We start from the raw sequence: 26,632 nt of genomic DNA, 5'->3' as shown, positions 1-26,632 counted from the left end.
CTTGACAAAAGCTACCATTATTCATAGACACAGCAGCAATTATGTGTGAAAAGTGTGACTGTCAGAAATATACACAGATTTGCCACACATTTGTCACACAGGTGTTTACTAGAAACAGAGTGGACACACATGAAGGGTCAACACAGGAAACTGTAAGAATGCAGAAAATGCTGCAGAATCTCAATACTACCGACGTGCTTGTAGTTGATACGTTGATGTTATTTAGAATATATCTGTTAAGACATGTATTTTTCAAGGTATTTCAGGTGGAAATTATTTAATGCATTTAGGTTGACAGACATTTTTCCACCAGAGCATATGTTACATAATCCAAAATATCACAGATTCATGTAGATAATGCCATTATAACATTAAAGTGAATCCCAACAAACCAAACATAGTTCCTCGTATAACTGTGAAACATGCTATGATTCTATTATTGTGTTATATGTTATGTGGGACAACAAAATATAGCAACATTCTTCTTTTCAAGAGAACAATCCGAGCTGTCCAGAACGTTGCAGTTCCATGGTAAATTGAAGCCTATAATGCCAGGTACAGGATATACCAGTCACTTACAAGCTACTAATACCGCTGTCACATTATCACAGTATGTTACACAATTGCTCAGTTTAGTATGTCAGTGGCTCCTGCAGCACTACACATGGCAATGGAATAACAAGCCAAATGCACAACGTCCTTCTTTACACCTTCAGTACAATGCTAAGATCAGCAACCATGTAAGGTACTTACTGCAAGACTGTGGTTGACATTTAGGTGTAACATTATGTGAGTGTTTTAGGCAAATGCGGCACAATAAGAATATAATAAGATAACAAACATGTACGTGGCCATGTTAATATTTTTACAATATGCCTCACCTACTAATTAAATATGCATGACATTACTTCTTAAAACAACAGCAAGCATATAGTAATATATAATAATTAAATATAAATATAATAATTATTTATGTATAATTTTTGAAAATGTGTGGGATGTTTTACATGTTAAATTGGGAACAACACGCAAAACGAACTAGCAATTATAACTTCCGATAATGTCTAAATGTCGGCTTCAAATCACATAGTGAAGAAAGCAAGATATCAATCACGATTGTTTCAATTCTGCAACCAGTCAGAAATCACAGATTAAGAGCGATGTTGGTCAAAAGTCTTGATTCATACTTGGAAGTTCTCAATCAGTAATAATTACCTGCAAAGTTTCATTTGTAACTACTTCGCTATCTTTTGTCATTGCTTCAGCTCCTGTTGGGTTCCCTTTGGCTTCTCCTCTAATTGCTTGATGGGATGCCAAAGAAGGATTCTGTGAGAAAAAAAATGGCAAAAGAGTTGAGAACCAGAAAGCTCATATGATTCATATTTAGGGCATACGTTTAGCTGGTTGATGGAACATTATTTTGTATATCATGTCACTGAGTATGTAGCAATTATGGAATGTAAAGGAATTTTCCAGCATAATTTTGTATTACTATGAAGATAACCACTTTATTGTCATTATTGTAATTTGAAACTAGATATATATCAGATCAAAGAAGTCATCTTCCAAAAAAGGCCGAAGATAGGAGCCAAAGCAAACGAATTAGCGAGCGTGCACATGCTAGTTTGCTTCATCATTAAATGTTAATGAACGTGCCATGTAATACACATATATATCAACATGCATCCTAATGATATTTGGGAATTTTCTTGACCCAATTGAGCTAATGTAACAAATTAATTCTTCCATAAATTCATCACACAATCATGGGGATATTCAGCGAACACACAATGTGAAACTTTAACTGTCTAAAAACATATTCTAAAATGTGGGCAAAATATCTCATCTCAAAATCATGTCCCTCAGCGCTCTGCTGTGTCCAGATGAATCACAAAATATCATCACATTTAAAAAATTCATATCCTCGTCATCAAATATGCTACGAGGATGTGGCTTCGTCCTGAAGATGTAGGAATTTTCCAGCAAGCTTGTTACAACAATCGTTTTTGTTGTTTCTTATTTATGAAATGTTCACACTTAGAATTCTTTACATTACATTTTGTCACTGTTCTCCATTTAAATATAACTTACACAACCCACATATTTAAGCAATATTATTATTGTCAGTTACCATAACACAACAATAAACACTGGATGACAACCACAGCCAATACGATGTCCTCAGTGTCAGTAAGATATACTTCAAGTTTGCAGTATCAAATCCTTTAAAGTAGCCCATGTAATTGGCTTTATGTTTTATCACATTTCTCAAGCTCAAATCAAAATTGTTATTAACCATGTCTCTGATTCTGTCTTCATAGTATATCCATACCAATTCTCTGTTAGACAAGTTTTCAAATAAACAAGCCTTTCTCTTTAGCAATTTGGTAATTTCATTCCAAATTGTTTCTGTTGAAATGGGGGTGTAGGCGGTTTTACACTATCTAACGCAACGTAGTAGCCAAGAACCTGAAGTATTTTTAAGGGAGGGCCCGAAGAACATGAACTTATAGCATGCTCCTCATGGTGAAACATAATTGCACCTATTAGGTGAATTGAGTGTACTTTTAATAGTAAGAAAGACTAGCGTAGGTTCTTATGACCAACTAGACCGGTTTCTGCTCTCAACTTTTATAGGAGGAGCTTCATCAGTAGTAAGCCTTTGAATTTTTTATATTCGGCATGAGCGTCTCGTTCTCAAAATGCATCTATTTTCTGTGCACGAGGTTTTTATGGACTCATAGTGCATCTATAAGAGCATCTAAAAGAGCTTCGTGTGAACCTTAAGATTTTATTATCTGTCGGTAAAATCTGGTTTTCAAGTCTATGCATGACGATATCGCAGATTTCCGGAGAGGCTTGGCTACCCATGGCGCAACCGATCTTTTGTAGATAGAATTGGTTATTGAACTCGAAACAGTTTCTTGTTAAGATGAGTTCAATTAGTTTGCGCATGGATATGGAAGATATTTTATTTATTCCATATTCGCTTTGTTCCGTCTTTTCATAGACTTCTTGACATATATCTAATGCCTCCTCTTGGGGAGTATTGGTATACATGGCGACGACATCGAGTGTAGCGAGTACTACCGTTTTTGGTAACGGGGTGGCTTCCAAAATTTGCAGAATGTGATTTGTGTCTTTCACATAAGTGCTTTGTTTTATTACAATAGGAAGCAAGAAATAGTCCACAAATTTTGATATTTTTTCGGTCGGTGATCCGTTTCCACTTATTATCGGTCTACCGGCAAATTTTGAGTTAGCCGGGGTGCTTTATGAATTTTTGGTAGCACATATATGACCGGTGTGCGGATCTTGTGGCTATATGGTGACAAGTACTCGAAGGTGCTTTTATCGATCTCTTTTGCAGAGAACATATCAATTAGTGTTTCCTGGACTAAACTTTTAGTTTGAAACGTCATATCACTTTTTAACTTTTCGTAGTGGTGACTAGCTAATTGCCTTTCAATTTCGGCTTGATAGTCTGAGTGATTTAATATAGCAATGCCTCTACCTTTATCGAAGGGTTTGACAATAATAGAGCGGTCGTTTTTAATTGCATTTAGTGCAAAACGTTCCGCCTTATGTGTGTTGCTATTGGCGTTTCGGATAGTAACACTTGCCAATTCGGTTTGTGTTGCTTCCAAATAGTCCTCTAGGTTTTTACTAAAAGTCATGTTAGGTGACCATGTAGAAGGTAGACGGAATTTTGTAATCCCTTTTTGCATTTTATTCTGCATGATGAAGCGGATTCTCATTTTTCTTTTTAGGTCTTTTAGTGACTTGAGAAGATCACTTCGTTTAGGTTTTACTGGAGTTGCTATGAACTTCAGACCTTTTCCCAACGCAATAAACTCTATATTGGACATGTTTCTGTCTGATAGGTTCTTTACGAACTTTTTTAACACTTTTTAACACTTCAAAATTCTCCCCAACGGTCTGTTTACCCCCCAATTGTCTCTCCACTTTGGAAATTCTGGTGCTGCCTCTCTATGTACCGTATAAAGACATTTTAGAAAATTCCATTCACTCACGTAATCATCTCAGTTATCAGTGTTTACTTGAGTTCTTATAAATCTAAAAGATATTATGAAACAAGCAACCTGTATATCTTCAAATATTTGTTGATTCACAGTATAAATATAATGGACTCATCATCTGGAACTTATTCTGGAACTTATTCTGGAATTATCCTGGAATTTATTCTGGAATTATGAAAGGCCTCAATACAGCAGTCTATGATACACATTTCAGTTAAACAGTACGATAAAATATTTAAATAATTGCAATACACAAACATCATCAAGAATAATAAATTTTTGTTTGGTGTAAGTCTGTTACTTGTAACAATTAGACTGTATGTGCTTCAAACAAATGGAACTGGATCCATAATGACACAGTGAAATGGCATTCCAACTTTGATTTGATTTCACCAATGTGCGATGTACTGCACTGTCAAAGATTAAGCTAATTTCCTGTGTACAATTACTGATAAAATTAAGTTGAACATGCCATTAGCAATCTTGTCACACAAAAGGATCTCATCAGATCAGCTATGATTAAGCAACATAGAAGTCCTTATTCAGCCTAATCCCTTTGTTGTCCCCTTATAAACTCATCATTTCTTACTTGATTTTTTAAATGATCTTCTCCTGACTATTTTTCTTAAATATAGTCCACTGCATGGTTTACATACTTCATCCAATTTCATCTTCAGTAATCCTTTTACTTCATATTTCATTTATTTCACTGCCTATTGTTATAATTTTACCCCATTCATTGTCTAGTGTCCCAAAAGGCTTTATCATGTCTGTAATAAATTGTCTGTTTGATCTGGTTTCCTCCCTTTTCCTTTATGTCTGCCTCTGAAGATCCTGCTAGGTTTGAACCTTCAGATACTCTTGGTTTGATTTATTTAATTATTTTATAGAAAATAAGCAAAACGCTTAGCAATGATCTGAACAAGACGAAATCAACACTAATTTTGAGATTTGGAGTCATTGGGTTTGTATTCTGAGGGAAGCTATGTTGATAACATAAATGTTATGTACATGTAACCTAAACTAGCAAGAATCATGATAAATGACAAACCTCTAGTACGAAGGTTAAGTCTGTAAGGTATGGTTCTTGTCCAGCCTTGAAGTAAAAAGAGCATTTGTCCGTCTCCATGGTACCTTTCTTATTGAATACAAATGTACAGAAACTTCCATTCAAAATAGCTGCTGTGGTGAATGGTATTTCCTGGGGTAAAAAGGAAGGTATTAAATTGAATATAGATATTCACAATATTAAAATTTTACATATAGTAACTATTTATGTTGGTAGTAAAACTAAACCAAACTGCCAACAGGCATGGTGATTCCATACTACACTTCTACAAGATCATTTTATAGCAATGTTGTCCTAACTATTAGTATGAGCTACATCAAAGTTTTACATTTAGTGTTATCATGTGGAAAAAACTGAACCTCCAATTGAGCTTCCATCTCCACAAACAAACAACAATAAGGTTCTGATAATAGCTATGACACATGAAAGTATGATATACAATATTGATTCAAGCTTTAGTTTATACAACGTGACTGAGTACACTGAACTTTTATCTACACTCAGCTGCCTTCTCACATTGTTTCTTTAACTCACTTAGGTGGAGTCACATTTTGTTTGTAAGACGTTCATCCAAAGGTTAACTCTGCAGTTAAACATATAGTTTACAAGACTCTCATATTTGACCTATTTCACTTCATTTGGCCAAAACCAAAGGTTCTTTTACCCACTGACCTTAAAGTTGGATCTATGTATTGAACATGACGTTAACTTACTTTTCACTTTTGGATAGATTTTGTTTACATTAACACACACTCGTCATCATGTCCACAAATTCTGCTCCTGCCTTTGGCATGGAATCAATTAATATTGCTCATTAGCCCATGTCCAAGTTGTTATTAGGAGCAATATTGCTTGCTATCGCATACATATTATATATATATTTTGTTTCACAGACTCCTGTTAGTTAAAAAGCCCTTTTTTAAATACATTTTGAATAATTTTCTACATCCCTAAGAGATTATAAAAATACTTATGCAATAACTTAGAGTTCGTGAATTTTATGGAGATTAAACAACTTTTTTCTTTAAGAAAATTTGTCACGTTTTATAGTGGTTTTTCGAAGCAGCTTGTGAAATTTTAGAGCAGTGCTCACTCTTATATCATTAAGACTAATCCCCCAAAAGAACTGTCAACATCAGTCTTAACATGAAAGGTTTAATATCGAACACTTTGGTCGAATACAAATCCTCCATACCTTTGGGTTTCCTTCTTCAGGGCGAAAGTTCCAAACAGGCGGCTCAGTTTTGACAAAATAGAATTTAAGAGGTAATCGTCCTTTTTTGAAAAGAAACCCATGCTTTTTTTGCAGCACAGAGACTTTATTCATCTCGTCAATCTTCAAACAGAAAAAGGAAGAAAGAAAAGATTCATGCATATGTACAGGTGACAGGATGATACATATATCAAAGTGTCAAATAACCTCCTCTTTTGGCCTTGTGATAGATAATGTAAGAGACAAAAAGCAGCATGTAGATTAACCTCATTCAATGATCCCCAGGTAGATCTACAATATACACAAAATCGTATGATTATGTATGTGAATTAACATTATTCCTTTAACTTTTTGGTATGAAGTTCAAATAATAGCCAATATTAATGTTTGATATCATTCAATCATTTCAACTCAGTGTAAATTCAATCAATAGTAAATATTAAAATCTGTGGTAACCTTTGTATATGACCAGCTAGTACGAAACACTGCTAACCATAGCCTATGTGATTTTAAACTCACCTCTTCACAGCCTACTAAATCCAAGTAATAACCAATATCAATATGTAATATAGCTTTATGAGATGGCAGTTGTTTAGCAGCATACAACACGATACGTTTCCCTTCAACAATTTCATCACCGATGTCAAATTTCTCCCAGCTGAAAGTTCTTAATTCGATTATGCAATTTCCCTGATTTAGTAAATAAGTTGTGTCCGGTTGTGGTTCCCACAGAGGATGATTACCTGAAGAGTCAAAATGAAACAGAAACGTACTTTACATTTCTCAAATATCAAAGTAATCTTTAAAAGGTTGTTTTTATATGACAGATGGATTGTATAATGCAGTAATTAGTCTATAAACTGCATGACTGTCAAAAAGAACCATATTACTACAGCTGAAATAAATTTAAAAGCAATACCTGTGCATTTGCTCTATGGAATTACAAATGCACAAATAAATAGAATGCAACGGATTCATAACACCGTCGCACGAATAGTGACAAACACTCCTAAGCTAAGTTATATAACATCAGTGTTTGAAGACCTAAATTGGCTGCCAATATCTGCCCGCATTGAATTTAAGCTGCTGCTTCTCACCTACAATTGTTTAAATGGAATGGCCCGGATTACCTGAAGAACTTATTGGGCCCATATCAACCCCCCCCCCCAAAAAAAGTATCAAGCATCCCATGACATGAGATCCTCTAAACAGGCACTTCTTAAAGTTACAAAGGACAGACTTTCTTCATGTGGTTCCAAGGCTTTCATAATCACTGCCTCTACATTGTGGAACAACATCTCACTCAACATCAAGAAAGCCACTTCATTTAAATGTTTCAAATCCCATCTGAAAACATTTCTGTTTTATAGATGTTTTCATCTTTGAGCCCTCGACTGCATCTTTCAACAAGCTTTCTGTTCTGGATTTGTGGCGCATTATTAAGTGATTTATTTACATTACATTTACATTTAAATTTAAATTTACCTTCTTCATGATGGCTGCTATATATCTTTGCTTTCCATTCACACCCTTTCTTGAGAACCAAGCAGTGAGGCAATGTCAGTTTTACTGGTTTCAGTAGCTTCAGGTTACTAGGCAGGAGCTCAACCACAACTGATGAATTACTACTGAATGAAAGATCAGAATCACCCTGGAAGTTATATGGAATAATTCTCATTTGGATTAACTGATCCTTCTTCAGAGCACCAGGAGGTATTTCTAAGCTGACACTGGTATCTGGAAGCTCTAGCTCTCCTCCATCCTTGTTGACCCAAAGCTCCATTTGTAGTGGATTGGAAGGTAAGTTGTCTGCAATATAAATAATCAGGGACAATCAGCAGGAATATATTACAACATTGCTTTCAGTGAAGAGTTGTCTTCTTAATGGTCTTTTTCTTTGCTAGTATTTGTAGTATATGAGGACACATATATCTGCTTATTTGTCAAAAACTATTGTTCCTCCATTTAAAATTGATAATTTTAATATATTTAAATCTTACAACCTCATATGCATTACATTTTGATCTTTCTTTTTTTTTGCCTTTATCAGTTCCAAGTATATTGTTGTCACTGAAATAACTTAACACAGAAGTCTACAAGCTAAACTATTACACATAATTATTTACAAATACTCAAATAAAAATTACTCCCGGAGGTTTGATATTTGTTGCTGAAGTTGTTCAAAGCAAGATTATTACAAGTCTTACAATTCTTTAGATAATGCTAACAAACTTGAAAATGTAACACTCAGCACTTACTGCAACGAAACCACATTATTTGGAACATAACTATGAAATGGCAAAGTTGACATGAGAGTATTGGCACACCTTCCCATTTTCTTTGGAATGACTAACAGCAAGTTAACTACATCATGCATGTAGGGAAGTTAAGACAATGATGTGTATATTTGTTTTCTTAGAGCTCCATGGGTGGTTGTTCCACTGTGTCATTGATACCATGCAGCCATACTGACACCTTTATTTCAGTATTGTTTTCTTTAACCTGACGTTAACACTAGTTACTTTATGCTGAGTGTAGTAGTTCATCATTAGCTGCCACTGTGAATCTTACTGCAAAGACTGGTATCCCTATCGTTATGCTATGATGACATTCAAGTCCTACTAACCAAGGATTTATAATTCTTTTACACAGTATAATTTGACTTTCTCAATGTACTAAAGTTTTTTGTCAAAATAAAGCTTTGGTTTCTTAATACTAGGAGACCACAAATAGGATTTCATAGGAAAATCACAAATAATCTGAGGTAAAAGGAAAAACCACTTTTTGGATAGAAGAAAACAGTCTCAAAAGACTAGTATTGTCATAACGTTTTCAAAAGTTGATTGTTCCTGTACTAACTTTACTTTAAGGCCAGCCTCCATAGTTTTCTCCAAGACTGGTCAATAAAGACACAAATATATTATTGCGCAGTTAGTATAATGTAATGAAGGGAAAGGGCTTGTAGTACCATCGTTGCAAAGAATGTCAATAACAATACTGACAAGAGCCCAAGGGCACTGTGGTTCCTTGCTTGGGGTATATGACAATACACATAATATTATCAAGCAAGATTGGGCTCAAATAGTCCAAGTAATTGTGGTCCTACATGTTCCCATAAAGTAACCAACACTATAGCCAACACTTTTGTGATCACAAAATATGATCGGATCTTTGATCAAAAGGCACTTTTGAGATCTAAATATGGCGTCGAAAATGTAAGAAATATAAGAGACCTACAAGCGTGTCAACAGATATGATAACATTGGTGACCTCAGATGACATGACCTTTAAGTTTGAAAATGTTCCACCACCCCATTCACAACTTGTCCCAAAATATCAACCATGTCACACCTTGGCATTGAGATTTAATTGCATTAAATGTCAAAAAATTAACTTTGAACTTGTAAACATAACTTCACACACAAAGGTCACCCGGAGGTCAACCAATTGACATTTTTGATCGGTGAGACCTAAATAGAGCATGACTGTAAAATTTCAAACATTTTTTCTTTGCCCATTTTCTCCCCCCAAAATACTACTTTTTAACATTAGCTGACCTTTGGTGACGTTGGATCACATGACCGTTAAGTTTGAAAATATTCCCCTATACCATTTGCAACTTGTCCAAAAAAATCAACCTTGTCACACCTTGGAACTGGGAGTTATTGCATTAAATGTCTGAAAATTAACTTTGACCTCATATAACTTCGCACACGAAGGTCAAACGGGGGCCAACCCATTGACATTTATGATCAGAAGGTACCTTTAACGTCTGAAAATAGCATCGTTAACTGTAAAAATCCACAAAACATGAAAAGGTCACCGGAGGTCAAATTGAGGTCAAGGGTCACCCAGATGCGGGTCGACAATTGGATTACATTGAAGCAACTCCTAACCCTAACGGACAATTTGTTCTCAAGTTATCGCAAAAATACTCGTTTTTTTATCATTAATTGACCTTTGGTGACCTTATATCACATGACCGTTAAGTTTGAAAATATTCCCCTATACCATTTGCAACTACTCCAAAAATATCAACCTTGTCACACCTTGGAACTGGGAGTTATTGCATTAAATGTCTGAAAATTAACTTTGACCTCATATAACTTCGCACACGAAGGTCACACAGGGGTCAACCCATTGACATTTATGATCAGAAGGTACCTTTAACATCTGAAAATAGCATCGAAACTGTAAAAATCCACAAAACACAAAAAGGTCACCAGAGGTCAAATTGAGGTCAAGGGTCACCCAGATGCGGGTCGACAATTGGATTACATTGAAGCAATTCCCAACCCTAACGGACAATTTGTTCTCAAGTTATCGCAAAAATACTAGTTTTTTGTCATTAATTGACCTTTGGTGACCTCGGATCACGTGACCGTTAAGTTTGAAAATATTTCCCTTTACCATTTGCAGCTTGTCTCAAAATATCAACTGTGTAGCACCTCGGCACTGGGAGTTATTACACTAAATGCCTGAAAATTAACTTTGACCTCATATAACTTAACATAAAAAGGTCACCTTGGGTCAACTTATCGACATTTTTGATTGATGAGACCTAAATTAGAGCATCAAACTATACAAATTCAAACATTTTTTTCTTTGCCCATTTTCTACCCCCAAAATACTAGTTTTTTAACATTAATTGACCTTTGGTGACCTCGGATCACATGACCGTTAAGTTTGAAAATATTCCCCTATACCATTTGCAACTTGTCCAAAAATATCAACCATGTCACACCTTGGAACTGGGAGTTGTTGCATTAAATGTCTGAAAATTAACTTTGACCTCATATAACTTCGCACACGAAGGTCACACGGGTGTCAACCAATTGACATTTATGATCAGAAGGTACCTTTAACATCTGAAAATAGCATCGAAACTGTAAAAATCCACAAAACACAAAAAGGTCACCAGAGGTCAAATTGAGGTCAAGGGTCACCCAGATGCGGGTCGACAATTGGATTACATTGAAGCAATTCCCAACCCTAACGGACAATTTGTTCTCAAGTTATCGCAAAAATACTAGTTTTTTGTCATTAATTGACCTTTGGTGACCTCGGATCACGTGACCGTTAAGTTTGAAAATATTTCCCTTTACCATTTGCAGCTTGTCTCAAAATATCAACTGTGTAACACCTTGGCACTGGGAGTTATTACACTAAATGCCTGAAAATTAACTTTGACCTCATATAACTTAACATAAAAAGGTCACCTTGGGTCAACTTATCGACATTTTTGATTGATGAGACCTAAATTAGAGCATCAAACTATACAAATTCAAACATTTTTTTCTTTGCCCATTTTCTACCCCCAAAATACTAGTTTTTTAACATTAATTGACCTTTGGTGACCTCGGATCACATGACCGTTAAGTTTGAAAATATTCCCCTATACCATTTGCAACTTGTCCAAAAATATCAACCATGTCACACCTTGGAACTGGGAGTTGTTGCATTAAATGTCTGAAAATGAACTTTGACCTCGTATAACTTCGCACACGAAGGTCACACGGGTGTCAACCAATTGACATTTTTGATCGGAAGGTACCTTTGATATCCAAATCTAGCATCAAAACCAAACATTTTCTTTTTTGCTCGTTTCCTCCCAAAATAAGCACATTTTTTCTAATGTGACCTTTGACCTTTTGACCTTGGTTTCAGATGTAGTTTCATCTCCTGATTCCAAAAAACAAAACGACAATTCTGTACAACCATCCTAACTCCGACCGAAAAACTTTGACCCCATGTAACTTCGCACATGAAGGTCACACGGGGTCAACCTATTGACATTTATGATCAGAAGGTACCTTTGACATCTGAAAATAGCATCAAAACTGTAAAAATCCCCAAAAACATGTAAAGGTCACCAGAGGTCAAGGGTCACCCAGATGCGGGTCGACAATTGGATAACATTGAAGCAACTCCCAACCCTAACGGACATTTCGTTCTCAAGTTATCGCAAAAATACTAGTTTTTTATCATTAATTGACCTTTAGTGACCTCGGATCACATGATCATTAATTTGAAAATGTTCCTCTAACCAGTTCACAACTTTTCCCAAAATATCAACCTTGTCGCACATTGGCACTGGGAGTTATTGCAGTTTTAATATTTTCCGTTTTTGGACCATAACTGACCTTTCGTGACCTTTGTGGGCACCAAAAACAATAGGGCACACCTTCTCCATATGGCGGATCTATAGTCCAAGTTTGACCTCAATCCAACATTCCCTTATTGAGATAGAGCGTACCCAAGCAAGTGTCACAGACGCACACACACACACATACACCCACACACATACACACCCACACACACAAACCTGACTACATAGGTTCCTTTTGCTAAAGCAAGGAACCAAAAATGAAGAACCTTCACTCATCAGCAGAAATCCAGTAATGAGTGAAGAATTAAATATGTATGCCAGCTTAAAGTGTGATTACAGATTATTCTAGAGTTACAGGGATTGCTTTGACAACAACAAAGACATTCTTGTTAATTAAACATTTTAAGTTTTTAAATGATTGTTCCTATTAATACCAGAAACTCACCAGAGGTTGGTTTCAGTGATGATGATTTTGATGACATCCTCCTCGGTAATCTAAATTCCATCTAAATGAAGATTTCATCAGACAAGAAAAGACAAAAATACCAATGGTGGAAAATCATACAAACCTGATAAAAACTACATCATGATGCCTTGTCATCTTTTTTTATTTAATGAATTTGCTGATGTAGGTCAACTCAATAAAATTTAATCGGAACTAGGATATCACAAATTTCAAGCTCCATTTGCCATTACATCAAAATATTTTGATAATCACTTATCACTAAAAGAACTTACAATATACAACACAATGATCCAAAATCCAGACCAAACAGCTTTCTGATGTTGACTAAAAAGTCAAATGTTTTATATAATAAGAGATATTTTCCTGTTGAGGTTTAGAACAAATTTTGACAATTGCTGTCATTAAAATGACATATGATCCCTGCCAATACTACAAGGATAGTATTCAAGAGGGGCACCTACCTACTGTAAGAAGTATGAGATTCACTGACACTAAAAAAAAAACACTATCTAGGATTCAGATGACCTCTGACCACCACAATCATAAAAACAGCCAACAGCTTTCCCACAGAAATGTGCATGCAATGCTTGATATTCCACGGTGGTTAATTATGTTTTAGCAGGCATATCTCACACACACACACCCACAAGAATCACATATACTTTTTTTTATAATTTGTTAAGGAATAACCAGAAAGCCAAGAAGGCTTATATATTCCTTGCCACATTTACAGTGTATCAGAACATTTACTTACTTCCGTGCACAGACAGTTTTTATACTTAATAGGCTGGATCCACATACCAAGTGTGAAGTTCATCCAAGTTTTATAATGTAACCATGAGTGAGATTTGAGTACTTAATATGGTTGAGCCACATACCACGTGTAAAGTTCGTCAAAGCTAACCTTTGACTTTTGGAGTTATCAAAATGACAATAATTTGAAATTTGACATCTATGTGACCCCAGTTGAAATTTCCAAATAACTAAAGCAACCTAGAACTTACTAAGGGGCACCCACATACTAACTATGTGATTGGTCTGGCCAGATTAATTGAGTCTGCTTGTTTACGTTGTCAGAGTTTTCCTCCTGTTGACCTAACTTGACCTTTGACCTCTACCGAAGCTGCTTTATGGAGCACCTACCACCCAAGTATGACATTTATCAATGCTATTGATGTCCAGTAGTTTGTTTACAATGTTCCATATTTTGTCCACGGGTAAACTCAAATGACATTGACATTGCAAATAAACTAAAGCAGCCCAGAACTTTGTAACAGTTATCAACATTCAGAGTTTAAAGTTCGTGGACCACACGCTTGGTGAGTTATTGTGTTTACAAACTTGTTTTCTAATAAATTATCTACATCCGAGAACATTTCTCTTTATTCCAACCCCTTGTCTGGACAACGGATGACTATTGTCCACTATTGGTTGACTATACTACTGACACAAATTTATTTTATCCCATGTCACCACTTCTGAGGCCGAGACATGTACATACACGCCAACACCACGTCATAGGTTCCTTTTGCCTTGACGAAAGCATCAAGAATAGGGCTAAACTCAAAGAGGAGTTTTTGCTGGTTAAGCAAAGGAATATCAGAACACAATCTGAAATGAATGGCAATAATTGAAAAAAATACAAGATAATGCATCTCACCATCCATTCTCCAGTTGTCACATTTAATGTGTGAAGTAAGTTTGCTCCAATGATCCATTTAACTGAAATGAGTATAAGTAGATAACAATGAGAGCCTCAGCCACTCTCACATGGAATATTTTAATGAACACATTTTTATATACCTTGCCACATTTCTCTGTTTTGAGGATAAAAATAACATGTCAAAGTTACAGGTCATGTTTGCACTAATTCTTATCATATAAATTGCTTCACGAATAACTTAGTGAAAACCATAACGCTTTGCACTAATATAATCTCAAATATTTCCTCCCTCCTGAACAAACATAGCACTAATGCAGTTAGTGAACTGTGCATAATCCATTTCATTGTAGTTATTTATTTTTACTCAGATGATCATGTTCAATTTACTTTACTGCTCTACACTCATACACACACTAAAACAAAATCATTAACACCTTCTTGAACTGCTGTCTTCTATCACTGTTAATAATGTTTTTAGTTCTGTATGCAATGAAGTTTTCTGATTTGAGCTTGTCCAAGCAATTATCATAATCTATATCGCTTAACTGTTGTTACAATTAGTACCATTTTGCCAGCTAGAAGCCTTAAGTTACATAATTTCAACATACTGGACAGAGATACATTTCTTACCACTATGCAGAAGCAGGACTAGAATGAAAAAGCTTAATTAAATGTCAGACTAAGATATTGTCTCACATACAGAGGAATATTTCTTACATATAATTACCAAACTCTTGTTATTCATGAAATAGAAATGTTACCTGAAATGTTTCGGGCTTGTAAGTTTTTCAAATCTTTTTCATCTTTCACAGCCACCGGTGGTCTTGGAAATAGTAAGCTGAGAAAAAAAGTAAAATCTACCATAAAATAGTTCCCACTGTTTATTAAGAAAAGAAATAAATATAAATGTTAGATAAATTAACATAAAAAGAATTGTATAGAGGGCATAGGCCTTTAACTTTCAGGAAAATGCTTAGTTTTCTACAATTATATATTATGATAAGTACTGTATTTGAGACCAGCCATTCTCACCCACCGACCCACCCAAGATACATACTAAACCAACCTTTTCAATCACCTATTTATACAAGATTTTCATATTTTGACCATTGCTGACCATAATGACATATGATCTACAAGTCTCATGTTGAGTAGGGGGCAGCATTCAAACCTAGGGTACATTTTACAGATATTATAACTGTTGAATACGCTTGTTTTAGTATTGGAACTGGTGAACCCAGATATCTAATGAGCTCTCTTGGAAGTGAGAGCAGTTGAGAACTTACCATTTAAGAGTAGAGCTTTTAATTGGAAATTTGAAGACAAAAATATAATAATAATTTATACTTAATTATATGCAGATCAAAACGAACCAGAATGCAAAATGCATTGAGGTTTCGATGACTTCAATACACTAGACTTCTGCTTGTTAGTATAACCAGAACTAGCTGTTACAGTAACACTATGGCATGATAAACACAGGTCAGTCAACTGTACGTGGCTATACACGCATCCATCAAAAACAATAGGGGTATTGTACTAAATGTTATGAATCCACCCACAAGTACTAGAGGTATCCACGATTTCCGTTACATATCATGTAAGAGGTTTTTCAGAGATTGACCTCTGGTGACCTATAGGAGATTTGACCTCACAAGCAATAGGATTCTTGTACTCAATATGCAAATCCATATACCATGTATGGAAGTATCCATGATTTCTACCATGATAAATCATGTATTAAAGGTTTTCAGGCCTCAACAAATATTTTCTAAAGTACTCGCTATTTGGCGACCGTGACAAAAAAACTACTCGCCAAATTCCACTCGCTACTAGGCCTATGATTGTTGTTCATGTCTCCAAAGTACAGATCTGCAACATCAATACGTTCAATGAACAAAGGTTAGGCAGACTACATGGTGCTACATAATTGCGCAATAGAAAGTATTCTTCACGTTGTTGTGTTAATTAACGGACCCTATTCTACCCAACCGTTACTGGCCTACACAACATAAAATTGCACACAGGCCTAGCCATGTTTGTTCAAGTTGTCCCATAATCATAAACGTGACGAAAGTCGAACGTTACTATTAAGGCCTATCAATGCTGAAACTGGTGGAAGAGACTACACATATTGAGATCAACAGCCAATCCAGACAAAAGCTTGTGAACTCACTGCCAAACTAAGACCGTTAAACACAATTAAATCGAATTGATCATTCTAGAAAAATCTAACTAAACGAACTGTTAAGTTTCATAAACGCTGCCTGGTCACAACGAAACTACATCCAACCTAAAATAAATACGACGGAAAACGTCCAATAGAACCGCTGCACGAGCGGCACGTTCAAGCCAATGCAAATATGTTCGAGTTTTCAGTTTAGATTCTACGGATGCCCATAAGCTATCACCAATTGCTAATAGCCTCCTATTCGTATGAGGCGTAACACACAGTATATCTGATAGGATGGTCTATGGGAGAGACGGTATCTTATAAAACAAGGTTCCACAATTTGGAGTCTAGTGACTCCAAATGACCTTTGACCTCAATACAATCTTGTACTGAACGTGTACCAACTACATACTTAATATGAGAATCGTCCAACCTCCCTTCTTTAGTTATCGTGTTTACAAGGTTTTCACAATTTGACCTCTAGTGACCCCAAATGTACTTGGACTTCCACAAAAAATAATAAGGATCTTGAACCTAATGTGGTTCTCCTTCACACGAAATACGATATTGATCCAAGCTTTTCTTCTTGAGATATCGTGTTTACAAGGTTAACACAATTTGACCCAAGGTGACCCCAAATTACACTTGACCTCCACAAAAAACTATAGGCGGTTGCTCCTAATTGTGGTCCTCCTAATCACGAACTATTAGATTGGTCCAACCTACCTCCCTGAGATATCATGTTTACAAGGTTTTCACTATTCGGCCCCTGGTGACTCCAAATGACTTTTGACCTCCCCATAAAACAATAGGGTTTATCTACTCAATGTGTTACTCATATACACCAAATATTATATCGGTCCCTACTTGAGATATCGTGTTTACAAGCGAGACTTCGCACACACACACACGCACATGTCTGTTTTATATTCAGACCGAGGACCCAATTGTTTTTTCCATTGATCAAATCCACGTACCCTGACCTTAACAATACCCCATACAATAAAATTCTTCCGAGGACGTGGTGATTCTTTAGAAATTACAACCGAGAACCTCGAATTCTTTTGTTCAAGTCCTCGGCCAGAAAACAAACTAAACGCACACATACACACACGCATGGATGCATAGGTTACAATTATAATCGAAACAAAAAACTATGCTTTGTCCACGATAACATATCTACACTCAGAAAACGCTTTACACAGGTTAAGTAAAATTTTACTTAATTTTCATGTCAAATAAAAACACTAAAAAAATTCAAGTAAAATTACTTAACTGCTGATGTTTTGTAAAGTTTAACATGATTAGTATGTAACGCAAGTACAATATTTTTATGTAAAATTTTGTCAGAGAATTTTACATGCACCAGTTCAGTGAATATTTTACACAGGTTTTAGTAATAAGGTTAAAAAAATCTGGATGCATGTTTGAATCGCTCACACAGAAAGGTACATTTAAGAGAGAGCAGAAAGCGATGACAACACAGATAATTCAGAATGTGCGATGAATTGAACCTTTTATATCAATTTTTTTTTAACGCAGAACTTGAAAACTGTCTACAATAAAAAAAAAAAAATAAACAAAAGGTCATATCTTTTAAGTATGCATGCCTATGGAAATTTAAGTGATTTACTTTTGTACTTTCTGGAAAAGTACATGTACTAAAAGCATTTGATTGAGTTTGGAACTTTTGAACGCACTCCCTCAACATGTAGAGGTAGAAGATATGTGAAAGCTCCAACGTAATCAACTGTCTTACTGCAAAATTTGACAACAATGCAACTCAACCTGCAGCATTAGCAGAAATGTTTTGACATAAAATGATCTGTTCATAGTTAGTTAATTTCCAATTAAAACAAACATCAACCCATGAACAGCACGAAAAATTGCAACTGAATAACGGATATGATCTTCATAGCAGAATATGGAAGATATATCATGATGAACTTTCCAACTTAAACATGCTTATGGGTCATTTCATGTCAAATCACGGATGGCTGGACCCTCTCCAAAATTCCCGAATTTATTGTGTGTTTGGACGACTATAAAATAGGCATACTCTGATAATTTCAGTTGCATTGCTTCAAAATTGGCTGAATAATCACACTTTAAAATTTTTGATTTTGTCGTCACCGTGGCATTTGCTTGATATTTGAAGTCTGATTTTTCAGCTATTAAAGGAATTGTCTGGTGGAAGATTTTGATACATTGTCCTTGTAGTTATTATTTTTCTCTTTCTAACCATGTAAAAATTGTCCCCATTCGACGTTTTCTTCTTGTAGAAATCTGGTTTTCAAATTCACCAGTTTCTCACCAAAAGTACCGTTTGTTCGAACGCTTCAATATGGTGATTGACGTAGTGCTTGCAGATAGGCAAAACAGGCGACTTGAAGTTAGCACTCCCAATTCCGCAGCAAATTAACTCACGTGTAAGCACATTGGATTGCCTCATATATATAACGTACATACTCGCGAACGTATATACTACGATGCTCAGTTGGTGTACTTGTATAGCGTTACACATAGTACACTCACACTCAAACCACAGTTCATAAACTGTTCTTCGAAATCGCTGAAATAAAATTCACGGATCAAATTAACAGTAAAAGGAAACTTGTAAAGTATTCGTTAAACCGAAAGATGAAACTTGGCGGGATCGATGTCATCGCAGAACTGTCCGATTGTAAACGTTAGAGTAGCCTATTCACGCGAACATTCTTCGCGCTGGAGCTGTATACCGCAATGTATAAACAACGAAGAGCCTGCTGTTAAAACTTATCTTGTGTTACACAAAGACCACGAAACCACCGATCTACTACATATATTGCGGCTTAAGGAGTTTTTTAAATCATATCAATTTATAAGAAATTTCACCGGAAATTATTGAAGAAATTGATCGAATTGTTGTCAGAGCAGAATATAGCACTGAGAAGCTAAGGCTTCGCAGAACTGTCCGATTGTCAACGTTTGAGTACAGCCTACATGCGAACATTTTTCGCGTTGGAGCTGGATAGCGCGATGTATAGCCTGAACAACTCGGAGTCTGCTGTTAAAATTTACCTTCTGTTACTCAAAGACCACGGAACCACCGCTCAAGTACATGGCGGCTTAAGGAGTTTTTGAAAACATATCTAATTTTTAAGAAATTTCACCGGAAATTAAGGAAGAAATTTATCTGTATACAAACGCTGTTTTTGTTGTGATTACCGTATAGGTACTGTGCGGAGGGTGGGTTATGACGCAATCTGCTATGGCAGAGCTGACGTCACGTATTGTACTGTTCAAATCATATTTGAAATGTCTATCCATAACGATTAAAAAATCGTTTCTCTGTCAAACGCAACATTAGCGTTCTCATACTTTGACAACATGTTTGGAAAATTATTTACTATTTTTTAAGGTAACTTCTTTGGGCCACCAGACAATCCTTTTAACCATCCTACTACCTTCCTATTCCAGAGGTCCATATATTATATCCTTTTAAATGTAAAATGAGCAATTTAGGCTACAAACGTGCTGTCTTGTGGAATTAAGTCAACTTAAAAGTGCCAAAATATTCAATTGCTACAATGCAGTTACTTTGTCTTTGTTGTTGTCTAGATTGAACACAAAGAAAGAACTCTTCCCAAGTCAATTTCAAATAGGCAACAACTTTAGATTCATTCTGATCCGTGAGATGAGAAAACGCAGAGTGCTGTCTATGACGACTGCTAAACTGCAGTTACTTTGTATTTTTTGTTGACACGGTAAGCACAAAAATCCCTAATCTGGTTGCACTTCACACCACCAGGCAACTCGTAAACAACTTTTTGGAAAAATTCCTAGGCACCAAGACATGCATTTTGGTATTCCAGATTAAACACATAGAATGTTTTGAAGCACATATCAATGGCCTTCATAATTGTCATTTGGGGTAAGGCATGTCTCTCGATGATCACAAATGTCTGCTGAGGATGTATTTTGCTTCCTCCAGGAAGTAACACATATGGCTGAGGTCTTTCTGAAATTATTTGCAAATAGAACTCCATCATAATAAGATTGTGTAAAACATAAGCAGTTATTAACCACCCTTTTAACCACCATTTTAACATTCCTAAAGAAAATGCCCAAAATTTAATCAAACTTAACTTCTTGAAGTACGTTTGAAACACATCAGCCTCGGTCTACTTGCACAACTTACAAGCTAAAATGGCGATTAGTGTTACTTATAATTGCATTACATGAATATATGTTTATCCCTTATTGAACGTTGTACCAGCGTAACGATAGGCCCATGCCCGATGGCGATTTTTTTCCCAGCCCGGTAAAGGCAAAGATTAGCATACCTTGCCCCCATTAGCTGGAGTCCGTATACATAAGATTAATTACAATATTAACTAGCAGCTGCTGCACTGAATCGCTCATCACATACCACATTTCACAAAGCCACTTTGCTACACTCACAACAAAAAAGATTACAGTCTAGCAGCAGAATGTACAATGGTACGCGTTTGAGTAGAGTTAACTTATTTGTCGGTGTGTTATGCCACGGGTGAAGAATGCCTGTGGTAAGGAATCGCACAACTCTGTTGCTGTAAATTAAAAGAAGTAAAATCAAACGGAACCATTTGAAAATGATACCAAAAATCACCATATAATATAAACGTAAGACAATTTCTGTGTTCAATAACTATAATCCACAGTGGCAGTGGTACTACTAACATGCAAGACTAAATACAAGGCCTATATCTTTCGTATAATATTATCTGAAAACCGTGCAAATGGGTCATAATAAACCGTGTCAAAAGGTCATAATTTTGAAAATCAAATCAATGTGTATGCTCAAAACTATGTAAGAGTCTATCAGTTTAAAGCATCTCAAGTTAATAGTCAATCAGAAACGGTCAAGCTGTCCAATGTTTTTAAGCAGTTTTAAAGCATGTAAACGCCTGGTACTTATCTGCATGCATTGCCATCGCAGTACTCTGTACAGCAAGTTCTACCATCAGTTCGAAGCTTCACACTTGTCAAAACTAACTCATTCGATTTATTGGCTTTTCAGTTTTGGATCATCAACCTAAGTAATCCTTACCTTCAAAGAAGGACAGTCATCTAAAATGAGACGTGTACACTCAAAGTCCATGGTCGCAGTATTGTTTAGGAACTTATGGATGTAAATGTACACAAACAAGTCAAAAGCAAAGAGAAAACATTTGAACACATTTTCTAACAAAATTCTTTCAAGACAGTAGCCAGCTCCAGCACGTGTACGCGAATGACAATCCAATGCGCGCACGCGTATGTTCATGTACATACGCACACGCATAGCGTAGGCAAGAACTTCCCAATTCAGCATCGAAAGTGCAAGACCCAGCCAATGAGAAGCGAGGTATGCAAATGATGGCCTTAACAGCACTGTGAAAAACTCGTTCTGCCCAATGCTATTTCAAATGTACTGACTTGAAATAGCCTAAGTATACCATACTAGGCCTAGTACTACTTAAAAAATGACTCGCAGTGTATACAAAAATACGATTAATGTACAATAGGAATAGGATACACTAGGTTACAATATAGGCCTAGACCCAAGTCCTCCGTCCTTCTGTAGGCTATTCCGTTTAATGTTTACTTGTATGTAGGCTACACGTATTCGCTGACAATTATGAGTTGACTATGGCAAACAGCAGCTAGCCTATTATATTAGCTTATCGTATGACTTTAACGTTAGGTCTACGTAACGCAAGCGAATCAAAATCATTCGTCTACCCAACTTTGTCGTGAGTCTCTAAGCATTTCTCGTTCTTGTCACATTCCCTTACAGAATATCAGAACAAACCTGCAAATTTTTCAAACAATTCTTCCAGGCCCCAGTCTTCTAATGTCATTTTCCATGTCATTGTAGCTCGTAATCGCACACTGTGTACGTAACGGTATGTGGCTTGTACGTGTATAAGGCCGTGGTTACTAGTACATTTAGTAACGATGCATGTCTTTACTTGACAAACTGGTACAAGAAGTGTTGTATTATGTAAACTGCTTCCGTTTGGTTAACGCTTTGGCAAAAGTGACTTGCTATCATGTAAAATGACACAGTAGATGTTTACAATTAAGTTTGTGTAATCCTCAATAGCATGCATATGAACTTTTACAGAATGTTGTGTAATATTTACATAATTCCATGTACTTTTTTACAACTCGTGATTTGCATAACATTATTTTACATATTGTTTTCTGTGTGTAGGCACTACGGGTGGCAGAATGAGAAGGATGGACTTTTACCAATGTCACTGGTCATAGAGGGGGTACCAGTTCACCCTAGACATGGTCGAATGAGAGGGCTATGGTTTTGGGAGACAGGTAAGCTAGGAGTGGAGTAAATTATGACTCAGCAATCTCGATGTAGCAGGCTGACAGAAAAAGAAATGATGCATCGAAAAATCCAACTTTTTACATGGTTCCCATTGTTCAAAGATATCAAATGCTTGGAGATATTTCTGCTGAATGTTCTTCATTTAGCTCTATAAATCACACATTCCAATATATCTTTGTTTTCAATATCACATAGTGCAAAAGCTTTATTTTAGTTTACCAACTTTTAATTAGTCCTCACCATGCTACTTCAACCATTTCATTGTTGATAATGAATTTAATGAGATCTTCATAATCTTGTTCAAGCAGCTTCAGGTCCCACCGCTTAACTTCAATAGCCCTCAGGGTTTTCAAAACTCCCAGTGAGACATCAGCCTTCAAGATCAGGGCTTTCTCTGTAACTTTTTCCACAACATCTGAAAGCTTCAGACATTTAATTGGAATCTGGAATATAATCCACAGATATTGTAGTAATTCAACCTGAAATCAGTACCCAACAATAACAAATGGAAACCATAAAACTAGAAACCTGATGAGAGACATTAAGATTAACTTAGTTTGCTACTGAAGATATGAACATTGTAATATGTCCTATGTTGTGTATTTAATCACCTAGAGTTGTCTCATGCATCACAATATCCTAAAGCAACACTAAGGATTGATTAATAGCCAACCTTTGTTTAATACCATTGACGATATGTGTACTTTACGATACACTGATCTTGTAAGATAAATAGATGGTTCAGCATATGATAATGTTGTTTTGAAAATGATTCACACATCCCAGAATGATCTGCCACTGTAATACCTGTAGACCAATTCATACTTTAGTCTGATATCCAAAGAATGAATACATTAGGTCGATCTTGTACCAAAGATCAAATTTAATCTCTGGATTGAGAACTACATTTCAAGAAGTACCATATTTAAAATAAGCTTTCACCATTAATATCTCAACATACTAGATTTACTTAAGGTCTGGCACAAATTGATGAAATATAGACATTCAATGATGTATCCTACAGATTGATGCTGTACTTGACACAGGACAATTGAATGTAGTATTCATGCACATTTCAGATTATGTATCACATATATCTGGATATAAGCAGAGGTTTGCTGTTTATTTGAGCTAAGAAATTTGTATTTTCACACTTTACCTGTGATCTTGAAGCAAAGGTGAGCATAGAAACCTTTGACCTCAGCAGCAGTCGACTATCTTCTGAGCTGAAGTTGACGGATTCTCTTCTACAGACCTCTTTGACAATGTCCTTGAACTTGTGCCCTTTGTAACCATCATACTCGGCAAAACAGAGGCAGATGCAGTTCACGATGTAATCAGGAATCTCAGCATCTCCTGTTTTAAAGTCTCTCATTAGAAAATTGGCAATGACATGAAAGCTTGGAGGACAAATGTGACAAGTGAAGCGCAAGACATAATGGAGATCAGCTGGGTCTATGTTAGCCAAGTTTTCTCTGAACAATTGATATTTGTAATGGTGTTTAGTTAATTTGTGACCCCAGAAGAGGAGGGCTAAATACTTTGCTGCAAACCACTCTTGGATTAACTTATGAAGGAATTTAACCTGTAGCGAGACATATTTCGCAGCTTTTCTTTTCTGTAAAGGTTCTGATTTCTTCTCTTTAGATTTCAATATTGGTTTATTCTTTGATTGATTGATAGATTCCAAGTGATCAGGTTCAAGGGATACCCCTTTCTTTATCTCTGAAGTAACCGTAGATGTGTTCAGTGACTCATCACTGATGGAATCAGTCTGGGGACTTTCACTGCCTGAGTCAGTCTGAAGATCTCTACTAGGGGAATTAAATGGAGTTCCTTCCTCAACAACAAGTAACCCAGCATCTATCAATGCTTTGCTATTTCTGACACATCTATCCACAAAGTCTTTCTGCCAAAACAATTGTTCGTTTCCTTTACAGAGGCCGTTAAAGGCAAGTTCCTCCAATGTAATGCATGTATCTTGGGGGTCTATTGATGTTACGCTCTCTGAAATGCTGACATACTTTGCACTAGTATGTTCCTGCTGGTATGACAGATGACCCGAGGTGTTTTCCTCATCCTGCACAGAACACAGAATGTCTACAATGGCCTTCACGAAAGGAGTAACCCTGTCAAGCTGACTCTCTTGTAACTTTCCTAATCTATCCATGTTATGTACTAAAAGCACAAAGAGTAGTGGAACATTACAAATATCAAGAATAAATGGAACATTATCAATCAATTCCTTGACTTCTTCTTGCCTTTTGAGATAATCACAGTAGACTTTTTCAATGTATTCATTCCTCTCATCCTCACCAAAGCTTCCTATCGACAACATTGGACCTGGGGGTAGATGCTTGGTATAATCTGTCCTAGCTGTGATTATAACAATGCAGTTGGACAGTTTTTCCTTTGTCATTACTCTCATGACCTCTGAGGGACTTCCATCTTTGGTTACACCATTGTATTCTTCTAACCCATCCAATATGAGGCAGACTTTCTTCTTACCACTGTTAAGCATAGACTCGATATCCTCTTCTGTAATGGGAATGCCTTTACGGATGTAGAACATCTTGATAGCTTGATAAATTGTCATGTTATCAACAATTTTCAAGGGCAGATAGATGACCATGGGGATATCCATAAGCTTCCCACAACACCAGTCATAGGCCAACTGAGAAGAAAGCATTGTCTTGCCGGAGCCTGGCTGTCCTCCCAGAATGATTCGAGTCTCTTCTTTTAGTCGTTCATGAGTAAAGATATCTCGGTAGTGTAGCTTACATGCTCGTTTAACTTCTCTGCTAGATATTTTTGAACCAGAATTTGTTAAGACTAAGCTGCTGGCTATAAAGAGATCATTAGATTTCCATTGACAAGACTTCTTCCAAGGGACAGGAGTCATGGTTTCAAACCAACTCTTCATCTTCTGTTGTAGGGATTTGATGAATAAGTTCTCTTTACCTTTAAAACAAGAAATACAGAAACACAATTGCCACTACGAGAAGGTGAAATGTTCCATAATTCATGCTAGAAATCTACCAAGATGTTAGGCAAATGTAATTTGTAGTTTGTAGTTTGGATAATCTGTTAACACTGTATCGGTGTTAACATCTTTCATAATCTTCCAATGTAAAGGAAGCTCACTCCAACACAAACTAAGATACTGACATCGCTCAAACATGCTTAGTCAGTTTAACAGTTACCAGTAATACAAACAACAATAATAACAAAAAGTGTCATGCATCAAGACTTGCAACAAATGAAAACCCAGATGTTATTATAATTCATTCACACCATCATATACTGATAAATCTATCTGCAATTTATTTTCAAAGACCCTACATGTACCAATATTGAGAAATCAGAATTTAAAAATTAATTTTCTTTTATTTAGAGACAAAAAATGTACAATGATTGCTGTCATACATAGAAAGAATGATACTGTTTGTATTTCTTTGTAACTAATGCAATAAGGACCCCTCCGTAAAAAGAGTCATTGTTTAATTGTGAAGTCAACGGGAGAAAGAGCTGTTGGTATATACAACAATGT

General features: G+C 36.0%; 1 protein-coding gene across 3 annotated transcripts in view; it reads right to left on the bottom strand.

Moving 5' to 3' along the window:
- The window catches only part of LOC139982455 (uncharacterized), a 240,401-nt gene that overhangs the window by 113,800 nt on the left and 99,969 nt on the right, over window positions 1–26,632 (bottom strand). For all 3 annotated transcript variants that reach the window (XR_011798183.1, XR_011798184.1, XM_071995347.1), the window contains exons 21-30: window positions 24,242–26,043; window positions 23,323–23,525; window positions 15,322–15,398; window positions 14,558–14,619; window positions 12,877–12,937; window positions 7,808–8,131; window positions 6,842–7,065; window positions 6,305–6,445; window positions 5,092–5,241; window positions 1,216–1,326 (exon numbers count right to left, since the gene is read on the bottom strand). Coding sequence is in view for 1 of the 3 variants with exons in the window: in XM_071995347.1 (XP_071851448.1) it covers window positions 1,216–1,326; window positions 5,092–5,241; window positions 6,305–6,445; window positions 6,842–7,065; window positions 7,808–8,131; window positions 12,877–12,937; window positions 14,558–14,619; window positions 15,322–15,398; window positions 23,323–23,525; window positions 24,242–26,043 (3,155 nt within the window). In the remaining 2 variants the exon portion in view is untranslated. The remainder of the gene's footprint in view (window positions 1–1,215; window positions 1,327–5,091; window positions 5,242–6,304; window positions 6,446–6,841; window positions 7,066–7,807; window positions 8,132–12,876; window positions 12,938–14,557; window positions 14,620–15,321; window positions 15,399–23,322; window positions 23,526–24,241; window positions 26,044–26,632) is intronic.

This window comes from Apostichopus japonicus, chromosome 16 (assembly GCF_037975245.1).
Source record: "Apostichopus japonicus isolate 1M-3 chromosome 16, ASM3797524v1, whole genome shotgun sequence".
Lineage (NCBI taxonomy): Eukaryota > Metazoa > Echinodermata > Holothuroidea > Aspidochirotida > Stichopodidae > Apostichopus > Apostichopus japonicus.
This window is presented reverse-complemented; position numbering and strand designations above follow the sequence as displayed.